The sequence below is a fragment of the Eurypyga helias genome, unplaced genomic scaffold (assembly GCF_000690775.1).
Source record: "Eurypyga helias isolate BGI_N326 unplaced genomic scaffold, ASM69077v1 scaffold24847, whole genome shotgun sequence".
NCBI lineage: Eukaryota > Metazoa > Chordata > Aves > Eurypygiformes > Eurypygidae > Eurypyga > Eurypyga helias.
The window spans coordinates 2,334-26,182 of NW_010262689.1; the positions used below are offsets into that span (position 1 = coordinate 2,334).

The 23,849-nt window shown below is 41.4% G+C and overlaps 1 protein-coding gene across 1 annotated transcript; it reads left to right on the plus strand.

Moving 5' to 3' along the window:
- Positions 1–202: 202 nt before the first annotated feature.
- On the plus strand, positions 203–23,412 carry OTC (ornithine carbamoyltransferase). The gene is made up of 9 exons (XM_010155821.1): positions 203–332; positions 920–1,001; positions 7,316–7,403; positions 11,928–12,081; positions 19,102–19,224; positions 19,887–19,940; positions 20,053–20,202; positions 21,234–21,371; positions 23,225–23,412. The coding sequence occupies exons 1-9, from the start codon at positions 213–215 to the stop codon at positions 23,282–23,284; spliced, it is 969 nt and encodes a 322-aa protein (XP_010154123.1). The 5' UTR covers positions 203–212; the 3' UTR covers positions 23,285–23,412.
- The last annotated feature ends 437 nt before the right edge of the window (positions 23,413–23,849 follow it).

Below are 23,849 nucleotides of genomic sequence, written 5' to 3' on the forward strand. Positions count from 1 at the left end.
GCGTATAGTGGCATGTTGTGTCAGTCTGGCAGTAGAAGTTGTTTAAAATAACTGATACAGTCCATCAAGCTGATCCAGCTGCATCAAGTGAGGGGAGTAGGAGAGATTTCAGCTGTTTGCTCATCGGCTTTAGCATGAGTACAATTTAGTGTCAAATGACAAAAAGCTTTTATGTTTTGCTCTTTTGGCACAGGTATGGGCCACCAGCTCACATGAATATTCAACTGAAAGGTCGTGACCTCCTTACTCTACAGAACTACACAGCAAATGAGCTGAAGTATTTGCTGTGGATGGCCTCAGATTTGAAACAGAGGATAAAGCACAAAGGAGAGGTAAAGTGCTTTAACTGTCGTTTAGTTCACCCAAATGTTGAAATAAATACTGATCTGAAGAGTATTGGTAATGAGCGATTCAGCTGTCTTGTCCTAAACACTATCGCCTGACCTCTTCAATACTGCAAATCACATGCTACAAATCAAAGAGCCTTCCTGTAAAGTGCTCAGAGGTATTCTTTAAACACTTCTGAGGACTTCGTAACTGAAAAAGTTAAACAGCTTTGCACAGCTACCTCCTTGTTTTCAGCTAACCCCATCCATCCACACATGGCGTACACGCAGCACTGAATGTAGGATATGGAAGACACTTCCCGGCATGGGATTAAATTACTATCAGAGTTCTCCTTAATGCTAGCTCAAACTGAGTGCCAAAATGCAGTTGCTTTTTGCCCCTAGAGTTACTTCTATCCTTTTAACCCTTCTGCTCCTAATAAATACCTTGAAGGGCAGGAGAACAAAGCTACAGTTAAAAAAACACCTGTGAAACTTTTCTAATGATGAATTAAAATATGGAAAGAAGTAGTTTAAACTGTAAAGTGTGTAATGACTATAAAATTGAAACTCCTTCAATTTTGATGTTCCAGTATTTGCCTTTGATGCGAGGAAAATCTTTGGCCATGATTTTTGAGAAGAGAAGCACAAGAACAAGATTATCTGCAGAAACAGGTATGTCTGAGCAATGGCACCATCCGATTTTGTATGCAATTGTATACTGTGAGCATGTATTGAAAAACACTGCATAATTTTGTATTTAGCAATTTCAATGCAGGAGAAACCTAAAGTTTGAAAGCAAGAATAGGAAAAGAATGGTAGCTAATTGTGTTTCACTTTGCATGTTAATGTCACAAGCTCATTGTTTTGATTAATGAAATTTCAGCAGATCATTCCAAAACATGATAGATCATAAATGAAGTAACAAGCAGAAGTAAGCATTTCTCATGTAAGCTCCTGCAAGTTGTATTGCCAAGATGCGCATTTCCGAACATTTAGTTTAGTAAGCATCACAGATTTAATTATGTGCAAGGTCTAATAAATATTTTTCTAATGAATTATTCATTTCTGTTATCATATTTTGGAGTATGCGTTTAGGCTGGGAATCATAGTAATGCCTTGATATAAATTAGGGGAAAAAAATTTCACATGATTACTGACAGGGGAAGATAACTTGATGCAGACTCCAGGGTATTAGCCTAATAAGATCAGGCAGTGGAACATTATTCTTTTAAGGATACAGTTCTGCAATAATTGAAAGACATACATGTCTTTATGTACATGGTAGGTGTTCTGAAGTCAATAGGACCACTGAAATAAATCACTCGTGTGCTTGCATATTAGCAAGGAAAAACTGTGAATTTGTGACATATCAAGAAAGGAGTAACTTTCCTTTCTCGCATTTAAGTTGACCCAGCATTTGAGTTGAGCCAACGTGCCACAGCCTACTTCTCCCTAGAGAAGGGACAGGAAACTTGTTAAGTGTTCGCATTTCTTTACAAGGTGTAAGGGAGAAGGTAAAAATAATGGAAGGCAGAAGCAGGTATGTTAACTGCAAGCATTTCTGAATTTGCCTGTATCCTCTGGCACAGCCATTGACCTGCTGATCCTGCTCTTCTTGCAGAATTGTTGCTTTCTGTTTTCTCTAGTTCAACAGGACTTATCAATAAGTTTCTCTTGTGCATTCCCTCTCTGTGAAGACTGCCCACCTTTTAATTCCAGACTTTTTAGCCCAGTTTCTAGTTGCCTGCCATAGTGGTACATTGGCAGGTAATGACGAATTCTCTGAACCTGTTTATCCTTCATGCTTCTGTATTTAAAGGGAAGCACTATTTAGTCCTCGGCTTGAAGGCTTATGGAAGGGGGAAGCTCAGGAAAGTTCAAGTGAATTAACTTAAGGATGGTAGTTAATGCACATAAATTCATCCAAGAGGGATTAAGCTCCAGTGAAATAAAACCAATTTATTTCTTCAATGAGAGCTTCCACAAGGAACTTTAATGCAGTTTAAAACTTCTGCGCATTAACTTCACACCTTCAGTTAACTGGTCTTAAGTCCCCTAAGCCCAAGATTTTGTTTCAAAGGCAGACTCAAGTATTTCCGTCCAGGGAATCTATACATTTCAGCTGCCTTTTAACATACATGACTTCTTCCTCGGAATTTCTAACTCAAAACAAATGTGGGGTCACATGTGTTCCTTTTAGCTAAATAAGCTAATTTAATGCCAGTTTTTCTAATGTCCAGTGAAAATGGACATTGAAGTGGATTGGAGTGTTTATTTATAAAATACCTGAGTCATCTCAAATAGCATTTCCCATGGGTTGCACCTTCAATATCTTGAAAGAGGTCAATTGTGGGACAAGGTTCTGGTGATGAGATTAATCTAAACAAACTTTGCAACTCTCAAGAACAACTAACTAGATGAAAATAAATGGGTTTCATTGTAAAGGAGTAGAGACTTGGAAAGCACTGATTGCAAGGTATCTCTGTGCAGTGTCTAGGAGATTGTTGCTGTATATTAACACCATGGAAGTCTTTTCAGAAGTCTTTTCAGAATTCTTTCTGTCACTATGCATATAAACCCCACCATTATGGAAAAAAAAATAAACAGACTCACAGAATAGTTGAGGTTGTAAGGGACCTCTGGAGGTCATGTGGTTCACACCCCCTGCTCAAGTGAGGTCATCTAAAGATGGTTGCCCAGGACTGTGCCCAGAAGGCTGTTGAATATTTCCCAGGATGGAGACTCCACAACCTTCTGGGGCAACCTATGCCAGTGCTCAATCATCCTTTCAGTAAAAAAGTGTTTCCTGACGTTCAGAGGAAGACTCCCGTGTTTCAGTTTGCACCTACTCCACCACTGAAAAGCACCTGGCTTCAGGTGCCGTCTTTGCACCCTTCCATCAGCTAACTATATAGATGAGCAAGATTCCCTCTGAGCTTTCCCTTCCATTCCCTTCCCTTCCCTTCTCTCTCCCTACTCCCTCCCCATCCGTCCCCTCCCCTCACCTCCCCTAACCCTCTCCCACACTCCCCCCCACCCCGCCCCTCCCCTTTCCTCCTACCTCCTCTCCTCTCCTCTCCACTACAGACTCCCAGCTCTCTCAACCTTTCCTTATATGAAAGATGCTCTAGTCCCTTATTCATTTTTGTGGGCCTTTGTTAACATGAACTTACTGACTCTTTCCAATATGTCTATGTCTCTCTCATACTGAGGAGCCCAGAACTGGATACTCCAGGGGTGGTCTCATCAGTGCTGAATAAAGGGGAAGGATCACTTCCCTCCACCTGCTGGCAATACTTTGTCTGGCACAGCCCAGTATACCATTCGTCACCTTTGCCACAAAGGCACATTGCTGGCTCATGTTCAACTTGGTGAACACCAGGACCCCCACGTCCTTTTCTGCCAAGATGCTGTCCAGCTGGGTGGCCCCCAGCATGTACTGGGACAGGGAGTTGTTTTTCCTCAGGTGCAGGACTTTGCACTTCTCCTTGCTGAACTTCATGGGGTTCCTGTCAGCCCACTTCTCTGGCCTGTTGAGGTCCCTCTGGATGGATGAATAACCCTCTGGCGTATCAGCCACTCCTCCCAGTTTTGTATCATGAGCAAACAGGCTGGGAGCACACTCTGCCCCATCATTGAGATCGTTAATTAAGATGTTAACCAGGACTGGGCCCAGTATTGACCTCTGGGGTACATTGTAGAAGTTTACCAAGTTGATCAAGCGTGATTTCTCTTTGGTGAAGCCATGATAACTACTACTGATGATTTTCTTGTCCTTAAATCTGTCTGGAAATAGTGTCCAGGATTAGCTGCTCCATCACCTTTCCAGGGACCGAAGTGATGCTGATTGGCCTGTAATTCTCTGAGTCCTTCTTCTTCAAGACAGGGATGACATTTGCTTTCTCCAGTCTTTCAGCACTTCTCCCAGTCACCAAGATCGATCAGAGATTATCAAAACATTAAAATGCCTTCTAAGAGAACAAATAATGTTTGTGGCTTTCCCAACATACTATTCCTATAAACTGTTTTATTCTGATGACTTTGCAACTGTACTGGATAATGTAAAGCTCCTTGCGGTATAATTCATTGCCCCTTTACTCTCTTGAACAAAGACAATCTTGTCCTAATTCATATTTCTGAAACCCATATTATTTTACCATTTCTAAGAGTAGTAGTGGTGGTGAAAGTTTAATGAAGAACTACAGGTCATTTCCATAAGGTACTGGTAAAGTAAATCCGGTTTTGTGGAGCCTACTAGATTTATTGCTATCACTGGCTATTATATTGGAAAATGTGACATCTCTGCTATTATACTGGAAAATGTCATCTGTTTGCAGTCAGAATCCCATACCCATTCTGCATAAAATCTTGCATACTTTTTGAGAACAAAGGTATTCCACATGATAATATATTTCTTGTAAAATAAACATCCCGCAGCATGGCATAAGGTGAATGCCCCGTTTCTGTTATAGCTTTGCTGTAAAATATTCTGATTGTCACTGTTGCTCTTCAAATATACAGCTGCAGTTACGTTTTAGTGAACAAGTCATAAATCCAACCATTTCACAGATGCTGAATGCAGGCAATATGTCAGAGGGTAGAAACGGAGAGGAAACAATACAGGCAGAAAAGCTCTGTATACTTTTGTTGTGCACACGAATATACAAGGTCTTAACAGCTTTACAGAAGTTCATCGCCACTGGCTTTAGTGGAACTACTCCCAGCTCACTCCTCTTACACAGCGGGGTGAGAGGAACATGGTGTTCATGCCTGAAGACTACTACATACAGTCACAGAATTAATTGCATCACTTCATATGTTCTGACGTAGTGGGGACGGTAGTACGTGGCAGGAATACGGAGTCTGTTTTTTGTTGGAATGGCTGGTATTATTTAAATTGGCCATGGCACAGGGGGTGCAAAAGTACTCTCCACTTAGAGGGGTAGATTTAGCTTACTCTCCACTTAGAGGGGTAGATTTAAAAAACTGGTTATTGGTTCTTAGGCTTCTACTTTAGGAATATCCCTGTAATTGCTGCCTACAGGAGTTCTTTGTTATCAATCTAAACTGAAGAATACTTTCTAGACTGTGAATCCTGGCAGGCAGTGAGGAAACTAACAAATCTGAATCCAGGTGTCTCGTAATATAAAAAAGGATCCTTCCTTTGATTTTGAGAAGATGGCTCTGCATGTCTCCTGGTGATGGTGGGGCAGCCCCACAACTGTGTATCCAATGCATGAACTAGAGGATTCACTTTGGCTCACTTACTTGCCCAGTGTAGCAGGGACAGGCCGGAATGGAGGTTTAACCTATGCCTGTACAATCACCAGCACTCATGTCCTACGTGACAGAGTTTGCATAAGTTGGCTTATTAATGTGCCACAGCTTGAGGCATAAAACTGTCTGTTTCTGAAAACTAACAGTAGTGAGAAGTATGGACATGAAAGAATAATCTATTCTGGCTCTGCAGTATGAACATTTAATACAGTTTGTTGAAGATACCAAGTTTCATATAAACACTTAGCATGTGGCTTTGGATATGTCCAGCTTGTGACAACAAAGGGAGTTAGATCTTCCAGTTTAATACAGCACTCCAGCATGTGCTTATTTGCTGAATTGGTGCCTGCATATCTTCAAAAGCCATCAGTTTTTATTTTCTACTGGTAGTCTGGATGAAAGAATCTGAAGCAAAGATTCTGTCTCTGCAACTACGTACAGAGCTCCTGTATTTCCAGATGGAAAGTTTTGGATGGAAATATGTTCCCAAGCCCTGAACAGATGGCCAGTTCACAAGCAGAGAGCCTAACACATTAGGACTCTGCTATGTACACAGACTCCAGGTGGTAGCTCCAACGGGACTGCCTGACGTCTGGCAACTCTCAATAAATGGCCAGATTCCTCTTTTTCTACCTGGGCATCATTTACAGAAAACTGGACTGAGAAACATCTAACAAAGTGTATGCATTTAGAAGGCTAAAATACAGAGCTGTTGTATTGTGTGGAACTAGTGGAGATAAATCACTGACATAATTGCATGTGACTTCAAAAAAAACCACAAGAAGCTGGACAGGAAAGTTAGTGAAAACGATATGTCATCCTTGAGGTCTTGACTTAAAAACTTTCATGGAATAGATAGGATGAATGTCTAGGCAACAGCTTGCATGCACATTCCCATAAATACAGAGTTTGTGACTGAGCTGCAGAGAGGAGGTGAAAGTATTTGAAGAAATCTAAATATTTTTCCTGCCTTGATACAAGAATGCTTCTGAATAACCAAGAAAGGAGGGCAAAACAACGAGCAAGTGAAGAAAGGAGGGCAAAGCAACCAGCAAATATGTAGTGCTTTTCTAACAGCAAAAAGTAATAGTAGAGTAAGTGATGCCTCTGTCTTAAAAGTTTGCTGTGTCTGACTCTAATCTTGTTGAGACGTGGAGCAATCCTTAACAGTGACAAAGGAAAAGTAAAATCAGGCCCATTCCATAACGTGAATATACACTGGCTGGGTGGAACAGAGATTTGTGCTTCAGGAAGGGTCTGGAGCATCACTGTCTTTTAATCTAACTTCTAAGGAATTTGAGGCAGTCAGAAGCCAATGATTTACTGATATTATTTTCTTCTATTCCATTTTAAAGTCTGGACACTGGCTGAACTGTTGCAAAGTGGAAGACCTCACCTCAACCCTGCTGCCCGCATGGGGTGGACGTTAATAGGGGCTGTTCTGTGTTAGGGGCCCAGCTGTGGGGTCGGTGCCTGCCACTTGAACCCAGTTGCTGGGGTTTATCTGTGAAAGGTTTCAGTGTCTGCTCCTGGTTTAATCCTTTTTTGAAGAGTAGCTGTGAGATCAATTTCTTAATCTAGCAGGCCTGTACAAACACCATGTTGAGCTGCAGTCCGGGAGATGCCGGCAGTGCCGTCTAATGGCTTCAACCAGCCCCAGCAGCTTTTAACTTTATTATTTCTTTTTTCTTTATTTGCCCTCACTGTAGGATTAGCTCTCCTTGGAGGACATCCTTCCTTCCTTACAACACAAGACATACATCTGGGCACTAATGAGAATCTCACAGATACAGCAAGGTTGGTAAAATTTCACTTGGTTGACCACTATGTCAAGTTGATCAGGCTGTAACCTAACAGAATTTTGTAAGCTAATATATTCTTGTTCTGGTGAAAGATATGCAGTGTCAAGCTTTTCAGGGTCAATTCAAAACATGCAATCAGCCCCCTGAGGATCAGCCTCTGCTGTATGCTGTAGTTTCCACAATCAGTGGGAAACATTGTTTGAGACACATGTTGCTGTTCTCCCTCTGATGAAATCCAAGGAAAATGTAAGAAAAAGACCAAACATTTAAATGTTTTAAGTTTTCCTTTCTTGCTTTTAACTACTGAAGTAGAAGGCATATGGGTGTAGACAATAGAAAGTAAAAATTTCACTCTTTTGAGGCTTGGAGACACTTAGCTCTCACTCCCTGCTAGATACATAACTCCGCTGGTATCAAAGTAAACTGCGGTGATGGTGTTCAGGTGTTTCAACAAAGGTGTGTCCCACCACCTTGCTTTAGTAACTACAAGCTTAAAAGATGCAAAAGTCACGTAAACTTGTGGGCCTACAAAGGGAATGGATTAATCTGAGAATTAAGAGTCAAGTCTGAGATACATTAGGTCACTGTGTCCAGTTCAGCCAGAGCTCATACACTGCCATGGGATTCAAATACATCCCCTCAAAAGAAAGTCTTCATATATCATGGGACATAGCCCCAGTTTAAGAAGAACAGCTTTAGCTTCATCAAAGTGTGCAACTTAAACAACTCCGCTGGCATGAGAGCGGGAAGGTAAATCCCCCATACTGATGTAAATAAATATTATCCTTCAAATGTCTTGCCTTTTCTTCCATTCTCACTGGACCGTTGTAAGCAGAGAGCCTCTCGGCTGAGAAGGGGGAGGAGGAGACCATGCTTGCAGCGGGTGCTGAAGGAGAGAGATGGGATGCTGGTGCTGAGAGACTGGGGCTGAACAGACAGAACCTGCCAAGGTGGGCAGGGGTACCGACACACCAGACTGGATAGATGAAGATCAGCTATTTACATGAGCTTCAAGGAACTGAAATTGAGAAGGGATGGGACACGCCAGAGCAGTGGGGAATGAACGAAAAAGGTGCAGAGGTGTCACATTTGGGACAGAGTGACTTCAGGCTCCAAGCCAAAGCGGTCTCCGTCTCTTGAGTGGTCTTTGTTTGCACAATGAAAAGGGAAAATGAAAGACAATAAGCTACAAGAAATAAGGCAAAAAGTAGAAGCAGGCAAATTTTCCAGCTATTCTGGAGGAGTCACCATTCTGTGGAGAAAGCTCCCACAATATTTGTTTCCCATGCAAGCCTTCAGCCCTCCTTTTCCTTGTCTCTGCTTGATCTTCCGGGTTAAGTCCCCATTTATGACCCTGACTTGGGGATTTTGCTGCTCTGCTGAGTCACAGCACTTGCCTGCTACAGTGGAGGGAGGGCTTTCCCAAGTCCTTACAGGGCCTCACGTGCTCTGCTTCACTCCTGCTCTCATTAGCAGAATTATTATTGACTTTGCATAATCAAGGCTGAGCAGTTTACCCAAAAGAACAATCTGAGTGTTAATACCTTAGCATTGCTTGTGAATGAAGGATAACATGCCAACCTCATTCAGTTAATGTAAGAATAAAAAAAAGAATGCCTGTAGTAGACCCAGAGGGTATTTCAAATATTTACAACCGTGTGTCGAGGGCTCTGAAGGCCTTAGAAGTACTTGTGATTGAGACTTAAAGCAAAAGGGGCACAGATCTATAAAAGTCCCAGTTTTTATTAGAATTGCTGCAGGTAAGAGTTGAAAGCATTTCTGCTGTGAACATATTTTCAGTGACTTATTACCTGCTCATAATGCAGATCCTCCATGCTTCACAAGACATTTATATTTACGCTGACACGGTAGCAAAAAGTTACCACCCATTAAGGAGCCCTAAGCCTTTCAGAGCTGTTTAGCATGCCTGATTTATTACGTGAAGTGAAATGTAAGTATTGTATCTGGGTTTTCCACTGCAGAGCAGTTCCATTGCGCACCACCGTAGCTCAGTGGCCATAAGGTTCGGTGACAGCACTGAAGAACTCGTAGAATGATTTTACCGGTCCACTGGCATTATTTGGGGATGAATCTCTGCATCTATGGGGAACGGGTTTATTTCTCATCACTCACTGAGAACACATCCACCATATGACCCTGTAAGACTGTGAAAGATAATGAAGTGGTCTTGTCAGAAATTTAAATCTTTTGAATAGATATATACCTTCAAAACAAAACCAAAACTACCTCAGATAGATAGCAATATTCTTCCCAAAATAAAAGAAAATGCCCCATTTTCAAATTCAGAGATTAGCCACAACAAAAAGGCATATTTTTATTTGTGTTTAATTTTGAATTCCTCAGAGGATACACTTGACTTAAAATTTCCATCTTTTCTCTGTGGAAATAAAAGTTATTTTGAAAAGAGAGATAGGCAACATTCCCATACACTTGTGTATTTCAGAGCTCAGGGATTTTGAAGTTTACAGGCTCAAGGTCTTGGAAAAAGAATGAAAAGAGAAAAAGACTTTGTAGTTGGTGATAACATAGAAACCTTAAATGAAAAATCACATGATGAGCCTGTGCTCACTCACCCTCACCTTCCAGAACTTCATCTTTTCTAAAGACTCTCGGCTAGCCAGGTCTTTTTTTCTATGCAATCCCAGCCTTACATGGTTTCCTTTAAATTGATTTGATTACAGGAGACTTCATCTTCTCAGATGGGGTCTATATTTTTTTTTTTTCTTGAGTTCAATTTGAGTTTGATTTCACAAAGAATAAACCCAGTTTCCACCTGGGTTTCCTACTGTAAGATATGACAACTAGACATGCTGGGGGAGAAGTGTCTGATGTCTTGCTGGTAAGTGTCTAATAAGTCTAGTATCTACTTTCAGCAGATTAAGGAAGAAAATTCATCACTTTTCACTCATTGGTAATTGATTCTGACTGGATTTCCTCTAATAGCATACCCTGTAAAGGAACTGTCTTTTTTAAATTCTTTATCAGTCATGTCAGGTAGGAATTGGCTGTCCTGACATCCTAAAAAATAAGTGTAAGAAAATGGACAATTTCCCAGTGTGACTGCCTCTTTTCCTTGACCGGTGGGACTGACTGTGTCTTGTTTAGGGTGGACACCTGTTGATGGCTAACAAAGGGGACTGTGCATCCCAACCCTGATGACTAGTTCAGAACAGGACTGGTTTTCCACAGTCACATGCTTCAAGCTGGAATAAACGCATTCACACAGAGAAGAAGGACCTCGTGAGATAATAAGAAATAATGGCACAAACAGCAAGTGTTCCAACACTTTGCAATCAGTGAACACCTTGTTCAGTTCCTCCTTTTTACCCGGGGCTGCTATCGGCAGTCTTTTCTTGAGAGCACACTCTTTGGGGAATCTGGTAACATTTCATGAGAGTTTTGCTTGTGTGAGGAATGTCTGGTGTCAGTAGAAAATATTTGTTACTGACTTCATCAGGAGATTTGTCTGTATAAAGGCCGTGGCATTAACAGACCTATTTCCACAAGAGGAGATGCCAGAGTTCCTCATGGCTGGTCAGGAAGACAGATACTGTAAGGGGTTTTCATACTTTTCTATTCAGTCTCTCCCTTGTTTTGTTTTAAGGCCCTACTAGAGATAACATGAAAACACACAAAAATGCTACTTCAAAGTCAGGCTCCAGGGCCTGATTAAAACACAGAAATGCAGAGAAATGCAGAGCTCCAATCCATATTTAATTTATCTAAAGAATTCCAAGCATAATGAGTATACTATGTTAATCCACTTTGCTAATCTCTGAGTCTTTCACACTTTGGCAAATGAGGTTAAGGCCAGGGTGGTGCAGTGACTCCTGCATGCCCCATCCATATACCAAGTTTCAAATGTGGGCATCACTTTAGCGCTGATACTGTGTGTGTCAATACACAGGTGGAAAAATAGGTAGGAGAAAGAACAGGCTGGTGTTGTTGGCCTCCTGTTTCTGTGTTCATTAAGATCCATAAGTAATTGTGGTAATCCAAGACAGATTTGTATTCCTAATCCTCACCAAGGTCAGGCTACCCTACAGAGACACTGTAATATTCAGTCAATGCTACATTTGTTCTTTGAGTCTGAAAGACTCAAGAAATCTTATACCTCCTCTCTTCTGAAGTTATCAAATTCTTCAAATGTTAGTGTCACGCAATCTCTTCTCTTAGTTCAGATACCTTATCCTTTACTGATGTTACATCTCTAGCTACAATCAAATGCTAAAGAGAAAAATACTCACCCACCAACATAAAATGCAGCAGCAGTTTTCATTTACTTACCATAGTTTTTTAATAAGTAAAACGGCACACTTATTAGCAGCTTGTTAAATGTCTGCATTTAAGTGTGCTATGCAGGCATGATAAATTATTCAGATAGCTGAAAAAATTGATTCATTACTGCTTTTCATTAATATTTATGTATTGCATGCTGAAGAGTGCAATGGGGATATATTTATTATGTTTGACTTGGGTATTCTCTGCCAACCCCTAGGGTGCTGTCCAGCATGACAAATGCGATCTTGGCTCGAGTTCATAAGCATAACGATCTGGACCTAATGACGAAAGAAGCCACGATCCCAGTAATCAACGGATTGTCCGATTTATACCATCCTCTCCAGATTTTAGCTGATTACCAAACTCTTCAGGTAACAATAGAATCCTTGTTTAATATTTTTTTTTTCTTTGCTAGGTCTTGGTCAGCATTTGGGGAAGTCAGGTTCAAAATAATTTATTCTTAAGTTTTTCTAAGTGCTAATTACATGGCACTTGTTATTTAAAGTGATCTTCATCCAGCAATATAATTAAGGACCTGTTTAATTTAAAACAATTACCTAGTCCTATCAGCTGTAGTGGGTCTGAAGTTAAGCAGAGAATTACGTACTTCATTGGAATTAGGCTGCAATTTAAAAAATGTGCAGGGGGCTTTACATATTAAGATAAAGGTGAGATGTTGGCTCAACCAAAGCCAGTGGAAGTTTTTCCACTGACTTAAAAAAACCTAGTATTTCATTCTTCATTCCTCCCTAACCAATGAACAGTTTAAAAGGGATCACTATCTATGTATTTGGAAATTGGTTAAACAAATTTGTTTTGAAAAGTCAGTTAATGCTACTAGTGCAAATGCCTGGTGTTGAGGCACTTTAAGCATTTAAACTTTGTTCACATCAAAGAATACTTTAGAAAAGAACATATTTTGTAGTTTAATCTAATGAAATAGTTGATTTGACAGCAGGATAATGTTTTACACATAGAATACCAGATGTTTATCTGGGAACAGAAGGACTATGCTGTTTTACAATCAATTGAGGAACTGGCTTATAAAAAAGATTATTATACTGCAGAGCTGGTTGACAACTATGATGAACTCCTCTGACCTTGTTTACTTTCTGAATGAATAGAAATCACACTGCTCAAAACAGGGAGGGCAGAATAATTTCCTGATTCATTCAGCTGTGTTTCTCAGCTGTTGAAGAATTTGCTAAAGAACATTCAGTATGTGGAAAAGACCTAGTGAGAGTAATATTAAATTATGCATGCTGTAAGCTTTAAATACTGAAGGACTCATAAGTTTAGTGAAAATTATTTTTTCCTTACTTTGATTAGTATTTTTTCATAAAATTTTCAATACTTAAAGGGAAGACACCAGCAAAAATTGTTGAACTTGAGACTAAAATGCTTCCTATATCTCAGGATAAGGTACATCTGGGAGATCACATTGAACCAGCCTCAATGGACTGTTCATATTACCTAAGGCAGTAAGCTGTAATGAGAATGTCGTCAATCACTAAATGTCATAACTTCATTTAAACACTGTGTAAAACTGTAAACCAGGTGAATCTTAGGGTTGTGTTTTGCGGGGGGTTCTGTCTTACAAACACCTTAGTTATTAACATTTTATCACTTGTGAATAACAGGCTTTAGGCATAACCTGTGACTCATACTCTACACAATGACTGATGTCTCTTCCCCTAAACCTGGCTTTATCCAAGCCACTGACTACGGCACTGAAGTTCAGAGTGCTGTTACCCTGTACTCCACCTCCAGTCAACAAAGAGAAACTTCTGAGCATCTCAGTCACCCTCTAGAGATGCATCTCTTTCTCCACCAATCTTAGGGGGAAACCTTTGAAGATCAGCAGAATGAGCATGTGCCCTGCTCATCCTCCTCTCCTCCATTGTTCCCTTGTATAGGGTAGCCATGGTAGAAGCTCCAGGTGAGCATGAACCCACAGGCTGGACTGCTCCATGGTTTGAACACCAAGGCAGCAGCAAAAACAGCTGGGTGTCCTTGTTGCATCAAGCACTGGGGATGATCTTAGAGTGTCCCTGCCCATTTTACATGATGAGGAAACATGACCACAACAATTGGTGCTCAAACGAGAAACATTTGATGTGGAGAGCTGTCATAACAAAGTGAGCACTTAGAATGTCTGAGCTTTTGGACAGCCATGGAAGCTTTTTAAAATTTGCAGCATTTCTCAGTCAGCCTGATAAGCAGAGCTCTGTTTCCTCCTACTGTGCCCATCTCTCCCCACAACTTTCCAGCATGTTCCTTAGCCCAGAGTTTCTCAGGAAGTCTTTAGAGGGCAGCTGGGTGGCCACCCCACTTTGCCAAGGGGGTGCTGCACCACTGGTTTCCAACCCACTTTCTGTTCTTGCTTTTCTTAGCCAGAGGTAGGGGCAGCAGCGCCTGTGGGAGCTCTCAGCACTGCTCTGAGTGTTGGCACTGCTGCTTCTTCCCTTTCTGACCTGCCCGTCTGCTGCCTTTTTTCCTCTCTGCACTGCGTGCTGAGGTGGCGAAGACTGGTCTTACAGCCAGTAGCATGTAATAAAACGGTATTTTAATCATATAATGAACTTTAACCAGGTCACAGAAGTAGACTGAGTGCTTGAAGAAGTGTGAGCCACAGGGTGTAGTTGTTACTTTATCACTATCAAACTTCTCGGCAGGGTAAAAAAGCGTTATCTAAGTACTGCCTGCAAAAAGATTAATATAGAGATGTTGAATGGTACCACTGCTTCTTTAGATGAACTGAAAGTTCATATATAACATTTGGACAGCTTTCCTGCAATGCAAAGGCAATTTATTTGATTTATGCATACATGCAAACTACAGTGGCACAGACTGCTAACCTTATAGTTAAATGTAAATACAGAATTTGTGCAGCTTATTTCTCTTTAAAAATGTCCCTTCCTTATCTCTGTAAATATTTTTCTGCCTGGATCTGCTCCTCCCTGCTGTCAGTATGTACCCAAAATGAACTTTTTTTTTGTCTCTTTTTTTTTCTCTTGCTGCATTTGCTAGTGGAGCACTATGTGCGCTCTGGCCCTCTTCATGCTTAGCACATTTTTATTCTTATTATCGGCTAAATCTTATTAATTTTGTCATGTGCTTTCTTGAATCGTCTTTGAGCACTGTCTCTTTGGTCTGAAACTGCCCAATTAACTCATTTGTTTTGCCAGAATATTTTCTTGCCTATGGCTTCTGATTCCCTTCCCACAGGTGCATTGTAGCCTGGTTATTTTAGTATAGCAAGTTGCATTCCCCAAACAATGTGGCTGGTTTATTTTCAGAGCTGTCAGTTCCCGTTCTGTATTCAGGATGTTCTTGTCAGGTCACAAAGTGAGCTCCTGTCATGAATACTAGGATGAGATTCTTCAGTTTCAACATCCTCTTGCCTCGTGCCTTCTTCCTGAGCAACCTGGAGCCCCTCACGTGTTTGACAGCTAAGCTGGCACTGGCCTTTAATATTGTGGTCAGGATTAATGCCGTCTATTATGCCAAGAGGGATGTTTTCCTTAGCATATGTGCTATCCTCTTTCCGAGAAGCTGAGTTGAGCTGAGTTTAGTCTTGAGTTATATCCCACTAGAAGTGGTTGTAAACATTATGCAGTCTGATTGTGGGGGTTTTGGGGATTTGGCCTTTAAAGACTGTGAGTTTGTGTTCTGGTAATGTTTGCATGCAGATCCACTTTACTTCTGCCTGTGCTGAAGGCACGTAACAGCCACTTGCTGAGTCCACCTGATACCTCTCCATCTCCTGGGCAGAAGCTGGGCCTCACCATTTCTGCTCCGTGAAGCGTGGCTGGAGGGCAGCATCGCACAATTTGCATTCTGGGGATGACCCAAGTATTGACATCGATTCAATTGATATTAATGTCATTGGCCAAATGAGCTAACTCTTAGCTGACTGCAGGACGGCCAGACTGGTAATTAGAGTGGATCCATATGCCACTATCTTTTTGTGTCACTGGTCTGGAAAGAAATGTCTTTTTCAGAAAGAAATGGTTGGCATAAGAAATACATCAGTGATTCCTTTTTAAATAGCATAACAAATTACAGCATTGCCCAGCTTGAAGAGGGCTGCCATACATTCTCAACTTCTCCTTTGTGTGTGACCCAATGAGCTCAAATTATTATAGTCTTCAAATTAATAGCCATCATTCTCATTATTCTAACAATTAGAAATCCCAACTAAGATCTGGACTGACCCTCTGTATCGGAATGTTTAAATAACAGTGACAAACACCAAAGTAAGGTAACTGGCCCAGCATCTGTCTTCAGCTCAGCTTGAGAGCCAATAGATCCAAATTTGCCCAGTTTCTCATTTACTGGATTGCACTCTCTCCCAAAGGGCTAAAGCTTTGACTAGTCCCCTGCTTTCCATTTTAAATTTTGACAGATTATTGATTCATTATTCAAAAGCCCGTTTTAATTGAGGTCTATGACTGTTGTGGTCAAACATTTCAGAAGTAATCTGTAATGGTGTCAGAGTTTCAGCCTAGCTGGAAGCAAGTCCAGGCAGAGGCAGACACGAATGTCCCTAATAAGTTAAACCAGTCTTCTCCAAACATACTACAGTGCTAAATCACTGTGTGTGCTTATTTTTTCTCAGGGTTTGATACACTGATACACCGCAACCATGGACAAGGACAGAATGAATCATTGCAAAAGATGCGTGAGGATGAGAAAGTTGACTGTCAAATTGACGTTAATTATTTAGCAGGTAGTTTTCGTGAGAATAGCAAAGCCGAGTTTTGTGGCACAACAGCAGCAAACACTAGCTTGCCAGAAGGTGTTCATAAGGGAGAAGGGCTCTAAACTTTCTAAATATGGTTGGGGTTTGGTTTTTTTTTTTTGGTGGCTCTATTAGGAGTGTAAATATTTTGAAGTCAGGTTCCAAATGTAAGGAGAAGCTGCAGCACGCTCAAGCAGGTAAAATGCCAACATCCATGTAAGAGTTTGGAAAAACTGGGGAGCGATGGAAGGGGGAAAATATCTCCAGAGGCTCAGGTGACCAGGATGTATTGTAAAGGTTCTGTCTTAACGTACAGTGTTACCATCATGGCAAAACGCTTTTAGCAGGATTTTCTCTGCGCAAGTGTATAAACATATACTATAATACGGTGGGGGAAACAACGTAGGTCTCTGGGTCTCTGTATATACAGTAGCTTTCATATTGCCTCAAGGCTTTCTGGTTCTGACTGACACAACCATCTTTCTTGGAAGCTGAGGATGTGTGTTTATAACCACTACAGTCACAGTCCCAGCGAGCTGGCTTTAAATGAGGAGGTTTGAGTTACAGCAGCAGCATACTGGTGGCAGCATAAAGCTTAGCACAGGATAGAAAATGGGCCCCACTGGTACACACACAGCTTGATTCTGCCTTGTCTACGACTTCTTCCATTAGCTAAACATCTTCATTAAAATTAGCTCGGCGATCCCCACTCTGTACAGTAGTCATTGCAGATGTGGCTTTGCAATCTGCAGTGCAGATTGAGGGTCATTATACAGACATTTCCAGCACTTTGTATTTTATCTGTAGCAGCTCGTAGCTTGGGAAAACAGAGAATAGTATTTAGTATGCACTGTGCTTCGTTTAATGCAGAGTAGCAGCTGGTAATAAGGTGGAAGTTATTTAACATAGCAGTGTATTTGTGACTCACTAGTTAGGGCTTTGAGAAGTACAGGCTGCGATGTCTATTTTTAAACAGTAAGATCAAAAGAACTCGGGGCTGTCTCATTTACTCCTGGCTGTGGGTTCATGTCACAGCTATCACTAAGCCCTAGCTGGAAACAACCCCTTAAATAAATGCTTTAGTTTGGCCTTCTCCTAGGAGTACCATTGCTAGGAGATGTGGGAGGACTTTGAAAGATGCTTAGAGACCTGCAGAGCTGTTAAACTGGAATAACTTCCATGTCCACAAAGTCCTGCTTTGCTCTCCTGTAAATGCCCTTGCATCCCATCTCTGCCCATGAGCCTGCTGCTAACAAACTTCAACAGCAAAAGCGATGGTTTTACAGTATCGGAGTTTCAGCCCTTAAACCGTAGGCAGCCTAGCACTCCACTGGGTTTAGATTTCAATGACCTTTTAATGTCATTCAGTATTTCAAGTCCTGTTATTTTTGACTCAAAATTGTGGTCACCATCAGAAGCGCCAATAACTTTGTTCTGGAACAACTTCACAACTACTTGTTTAGGAGAAGCTGCTGCCAGGAGAGGAAGGGTTAGTCCCAGCCCTCTCTCTGCTCAGTCTTTTGGCATCTTTGCTGCGACTGCCTGCGAGGTTGCCAGTTAATACAGCTCCACAGCATGGATGCTTATCCTCTCTGACAAGCGTTGAATCATGTCACACAAAGTGTTGAAACACCGTCTGGCTTCCAGCTACTACAATGCAGTTGTAGCGTGGCCCAGTTTTGAACTAAGAATAAGAAGCTCTCCATCGTGTCTTTAGTGTTTCAAGTCATGAGGTGGAGTTGTACAGAGCAGGCCTGTAGAAGCATGTGGTTATGCCTTTGTGAAGTTTCCGGTACCAACTGAAGTTCCTATATATGTACATATTTAAAGTAAGGATTGCTGAAGGGCCTCACACTGTCCTGAAATGTGAAACTCGTGTTGCTCTTGTTCCTCCTCAGACCTTATCTGTCGGTGGCTGAGGGCCGGAGCAGCTGTGCATGTACAGGCTGTAAGCCCCACCAGCCCAAGCTACAGTTAACGCTGTACTACTGTTGGAAGTTCGGGTAATCCACACTTTAAAAGAACGACTGCTCTCTTTGGCTGTACAAAAAGAGCAAACCCTGCCTGCCATGAGTGCCACAGCTGCTTTCCAAGTATTGCTCCTCCCTGTCCCATACAGCCATGACAGTTAAAATGCACTCTAAGGGCATTGCCCCTGCCATGGCTGCCAGGAACGTTGTGTAGAGACACCTGAGCCACAGCAAACCTGAATAGGGATATTTTCATGATCTAGGGGAAAGCTGGAAGGAGTGCTATCCTAGGAATTAGGACTGCCTCTAAATTAAGGATTTCTATGGTTCACTGATATTCATGATCACCAACCCACGGCTGTACGGCTTTGGTGCTAAAGCAACTGTGTGTCTGGTGCTGTGTCTCGCAGCCTGGGCCTCACCACTTGGTATTCGTGACGACGTGTTCTTCACTGGAGAAAGCTGCAGCACTTGGGTCTTCATGTAAGACACAGGGGGGTTTCCCTCCCTGACCATCTTGTAGCTGCAGTGAGTTAATCAAAGGTGTGGTTCCACGCCGTTGAAGGCAGCCAGCCTTCTTTGCACCAGACCCACCCGATCAATTCCTCCTACCTAGGGCATCGGCTTGCTCAGTTTGCCTGGAACGTAACCCCAGGGCTGTCTGATTCATTTGTCAGGAGCACTATGGCGGGCTGAATGGGCTCACGATTGCTTGGATCGGGGACGGAAACAATGTCCTCCACTCCATCATGACGAGTGCTGCAAAGCTGGGTATGCACCTGCATATTGCGACTCCCAAGGTGAGAAAGCCACGTGCATGGAGTAAGGAAGGGAAGCTTTGCCGTGTCCTGTCTCAGCCACCTGGTACTTCCCAAGCCTGCATGGATCTTGAGTGCCAGCTTTCAGAACAAAGATTCAGAATCCCATTTCTGTTGTTTTGTTGCAAAGCAGGAGTAATCCTAGTGAGTTCACCTTCAGAAGGGTTGAGAGGAATTCGTGACTGCAGTGTAAATCATGAAGGATGATAATTCCATTGGAGAAAGAGTTACAAAACCATCCAATGCCCTCTCCCCTCCAAAAAAATTTGAAAGTTGTTTCAGATTGGTGGAAGTGTTGCATCTTGGTTCAGTTTGGTGATGGAGCTTTTTGGAATGCTGCATTGTAACACGATATGAAATACAAAATTAATTGGTTTACAACGAAAGATTAAATGACGCTTAGGCATTGCATTCTGTAACTGTTGAAATACATATTTCTTACCTTATCAGAACACTTTCCACTAGTTTATCTCCAAAATAAACTTTCAACAAAATCAACATGATTTCCTCACATTTTGCAGTTGTGAAAGACATTCTTCTTCTGGTGGCAAATGGTTCAATCAGCATTTTTCTAACTAGCGCTAATGATCAGTAAAGATCTTATATGTGTTCCATGGTATGTTACCCACAGTCTCTTTCAGCAGGGCTTTGAACCAGACCTGAGAATAACCAAAATAACTGAAGAGTACTCCAAAGAGGTAAGAGCCTAAGGAGTAGCCTAGTAGAGTAGTTTGAATAGGGTTTATTTTCATTATAAACAAAAGTTGAAGTTCCTTGTCTTCCTGATCTTCCTTATTTTATTCACGTTAGTATGGTACCAAGTTACTTCTCACAGCAGATCCTTTGGAAGCTGCAGACGGTGCCAATGTCTTAGTTACGGATACATGGATAAGTATGGGACAAGAAGAGGAAAAAGAAGAAAGACTAAAGGCATTTCAAGGTTATCAGATTACAATGCAGGTAAAAATTGATGTTGGGGGTTTTGTTGATGCTTTACACTTTGCATTTTTAAGAATCAACATCAGCAAAGCATGGGTTTGGTATTTGCCAGCTTGAAAAACAGGCAAAGTTAATATAAGTTTGAGTTATCGTATACACTTCACATGACTTGGCCTCTTTCCAAGCTTCCCAGTGAGATCCAACTCCAGAACACGTGCAGGAGAGCTAGTGGTGCCTTTGCTTCTTTATGACCTGAAAACTATTTCTGACTTTGCATTTCCTCTTTGCTACCAGAAGTGATCCCTTATGTTTTATTTGGAATGAGCAGCTCACAGATTAACTCTTAAATGCCTGGGCAGCATCTGGGGCAATTTTGTGTGTATCTGTCAGTGAATAAAGAATTAAATGTATTTCTTTAAAATCATCTAGTTGAAATGCTTATCAGCACAAAATCAGTTAGAGAAAACGTAAAGTCATAAACTATTACTTGTCCAAGATGAAAAGGACATTTTTTGCTGATAGGTTTACTTGTTTAATTGACTGTATTTTGACATAAGTTCACAAAATATTATTGATGGGTATGTCTCTGTACTGGCCTAAAATGCTTTAATTTATTGTTCATTAATTGTAGTTCAATATATTACGAGTGACAATAGCAAAAGAAAAAAAAATAGCTATTTAAATCATGGTTTAGTATGTTCTTGTTGCAATTATCAATAGTATTATATTACTGTGTGGCAGTCAAACAAGGATTACACTTTATTGATCCATGAGGTCGCTGGATATTTTACTCCCTTACTAAAGTCAGAAAAATAGGATTAAATGTTTGACTTCTGTGAAGTCAGCACTGAATTCTCAGTAACATAAATAGGGATATTTCCATCTTATTCACAGATGAGGAATTCTTTTGAAGTCAGTGGAATTCTTCTGAGTTCATCATCCAAGAGACTGGAGAGGGAGCTTATACAAAATTTGTTAACCTTTTTACCAGTTGAAGAATTTGTTATTGTCCTTACACCTTTCTGTGTTTTTATATGCTTTTTCATCTTCAGACTGCAAAATATGCTGCTTCCAACTGGACTTTTTTACATTGTTTACCCAGAAAACCTGAAGAAGTTGATGATGAAGTATTTTATTCTCCTCAGTCATTGGTTTTCCAGGAGGCTGAAAACAGAAAATGGACAATTATGGTAAAAAACATAACAGTACTTAGAGGTTAGGGTCAGCTTCTGTTCTGCCTTACACTAAGTATTTGGGTTCAGCTTGGTTCCTCAATAAATAGTAAATGGGAACACCTGTGTTTCAAATGCACCCCACAGCACATCACAGTTTTGACTATAGCAAACATATGTATGTAGCACAAATACTTCTGGACACAAATGTGACCTATTTTAATGACAATCTGCTGTTGCTTGACCCAGTCTTCATTGCTATGTGAAATCTACAGTATCAACCGTTATTTTTTTGGTGTTTAAGTCACTGGTTTTACTCTAATGATTAACTCAGCTGCTCAGTTTTAAACCCTGTTAAATGCTGTTGTCCCAGGGACTGGTCTTAGTAACGACAATTTCCCAAACACTTAAAACTAGAGATTCTGCAGTTTTCTCTCAGGAATAACTGCCACTGACACCAACGGGAACTTTCCCTGGGAAAGTGCTGCAAGAGCAAAGCTCTGAAGGACCTTGAAAAGTTATGGTGCGATCCATGGGAACCATGAGAGGACACATGGCATTTGACATAAACGATAACGCCTCTCTCAGCTTTCCTAGAATTTCAGAAAATTACTGCCAGATCTCAGTAGCCTGTTATTTATTGTCGGCAGTAGAACCATCATGTTGACCAAAGCTAGTGAAAAACTTTCAGAGGTGAAAAAAACCCGGAAATGAAATCATCATAGCTCTCAGATGAACTCTAGATGAGTAAGTGGTTAAGTATCGTATTTAACAAAAACTCAGGTTTTGGATGTGGTCAAAATTATTAAGATGTTTGTGTTAAATTCATAGTTTTGACCTTAAAATTCTGAAAGGTCTTCATATTTTTAATTTTATTTTTGCAGTGTTCCTGATTTCCTTATATATTATTTTTTAAAAAGAAAAAATACCCTTTACTTTGAGTTCCAGCTGCACATTTTTTGGGGGGAGTAAGACAAATGCCATATTTGTATTTTCTCAGGCTATAAAACCAACACATGTATGGGTTTTGATTATATATTATCTTCTACCACTTTCTGCTCAGACAGCGAACTGAAAAATAAATCATTCGCTCAGTGGTAGTTCCAAAGAGGCCTGAGAGCAGCTATGACCTGGGTAGCAGCAAGGGCCTGCACAGCTCTGTGTTCAGCCCCCGCGGGACTGCCCGTCATGTTGAGCAGTGCCGAAGGGAAAGGAAGGGCAGGCAACAGGACCACAGCCCCTGGAGAACCCTTGTAAATCCACTTTGGGGCCAAAATAACACTTTGCAGTCAGACATTGCTGTGAAGTCATGGGGCTTGTTATGTGCGGGGAGGACAGCACAGCTGCCACAACACGGTGTTTGATGACACACTAGTAACCTCCGTGAGGATTTTCCAGGTTTTACCACAGAAAATATGGCTCAGCTGGGATATATTTCAAAGTCCTTGTGCTGGTATGGCTCTCACTGGTGCTAACGCAAGTGCCACTGAAATCCAGAAGCAAACCCGTGTGCTCTTTGGGTACCTACAGCATCTCCTAGCAGTAGCTGAGGATGCAACATAACCCGCCAAAAAGGCCCCAGCATTTGACCTAAAATGCTTCGCCTGAATTTCTCCTAGGCTGTACGCTAATGTATTTTTTTCTGCACTGAGAAAACCTATCGGCTGCAATAGAGAACATCCTAACTGATTTTCAGCTCTTTCCTGATTCATCATCAGAAATTCTAGCAGATAAATCTCAGTGTGCAGTTTTTGCCAGGGCAATAATTTTCAACGCAAGACTTTAGAGCTGGAAAGTATTTCCCCCTTATTTATTTTTATGGAGTATCTGTTTCCAATGTGATTGGATTTTTTCTTTTCTTCCTCCCCTAGGCTGTCATGGTTTCCCTGCTGACGGATTACTCACCACAGCTACAAAAGCCCACATTTTGATGCTTGGATTCCTGTCAAGAGAAAAAATATTCCTCATTGGCAGAATATTCTCGTCCTCAGATACATAGATCTTCTTCAGAGAGGATCAAGGCAATGAATGATTCTTTAATAAAACCGTACAGTTAGCTGTATCGTACTGCATTACGTCTGTGGAACCGTTCAAGACCGTAAACGCCATTGCCAAAGCTGCTTTTCATCTCAATGCTCCAAGCTGGCTCTTCCTTCCAGTGACGAGCATCACGGAAAACGTTCCAAGGTTGTACTTTAATGATTGGCTCTACCAGCTTCATAGGCACAGCATAGCCTACACATGGCTGTGTTGGGACTCGTGTAGCATAGCAGACATAAACCTTTCCCCAAACCTGTCCATGGAGTTGCTGATGTCGGGAAGTGTGCACAGGGAAGCGAGAGCTTTAGTTTGCCTTGGTCACCTTCACTTCCTGGGCACCCCAGCTCCCGTCTCTGTCCTCCTTCCAACCTCCAAATTCCACTCCTGTTTGACACTGAGATCTTGTGAGTGTTACCTTCCTCCATGACATTCCTGAGGTTTGGCACAGGAGGATGC

Coding starts and splice junctions, on each gene's coding strand:
- OTC (XM_010155821.1), top strand. CDS start 213: ATGAATATTCAACTGAAAGGTCGTGACCTCCTTACTCTACAGAACTAC. Junction 7,404..11,927: donor AATCTCACAGATACAGCAAG/GTTGGTAAAATT, acceptor GCCAACCCCTAG/GGTGCTGTCCAGCATGACAA. Junction 21,372..23,224: donor ACAGAAAATGGACAATTATG/GTAAAAAACATA, acceptor TTCCTCCCCTAG/GCTGTCATGGTTTCCCTGCT.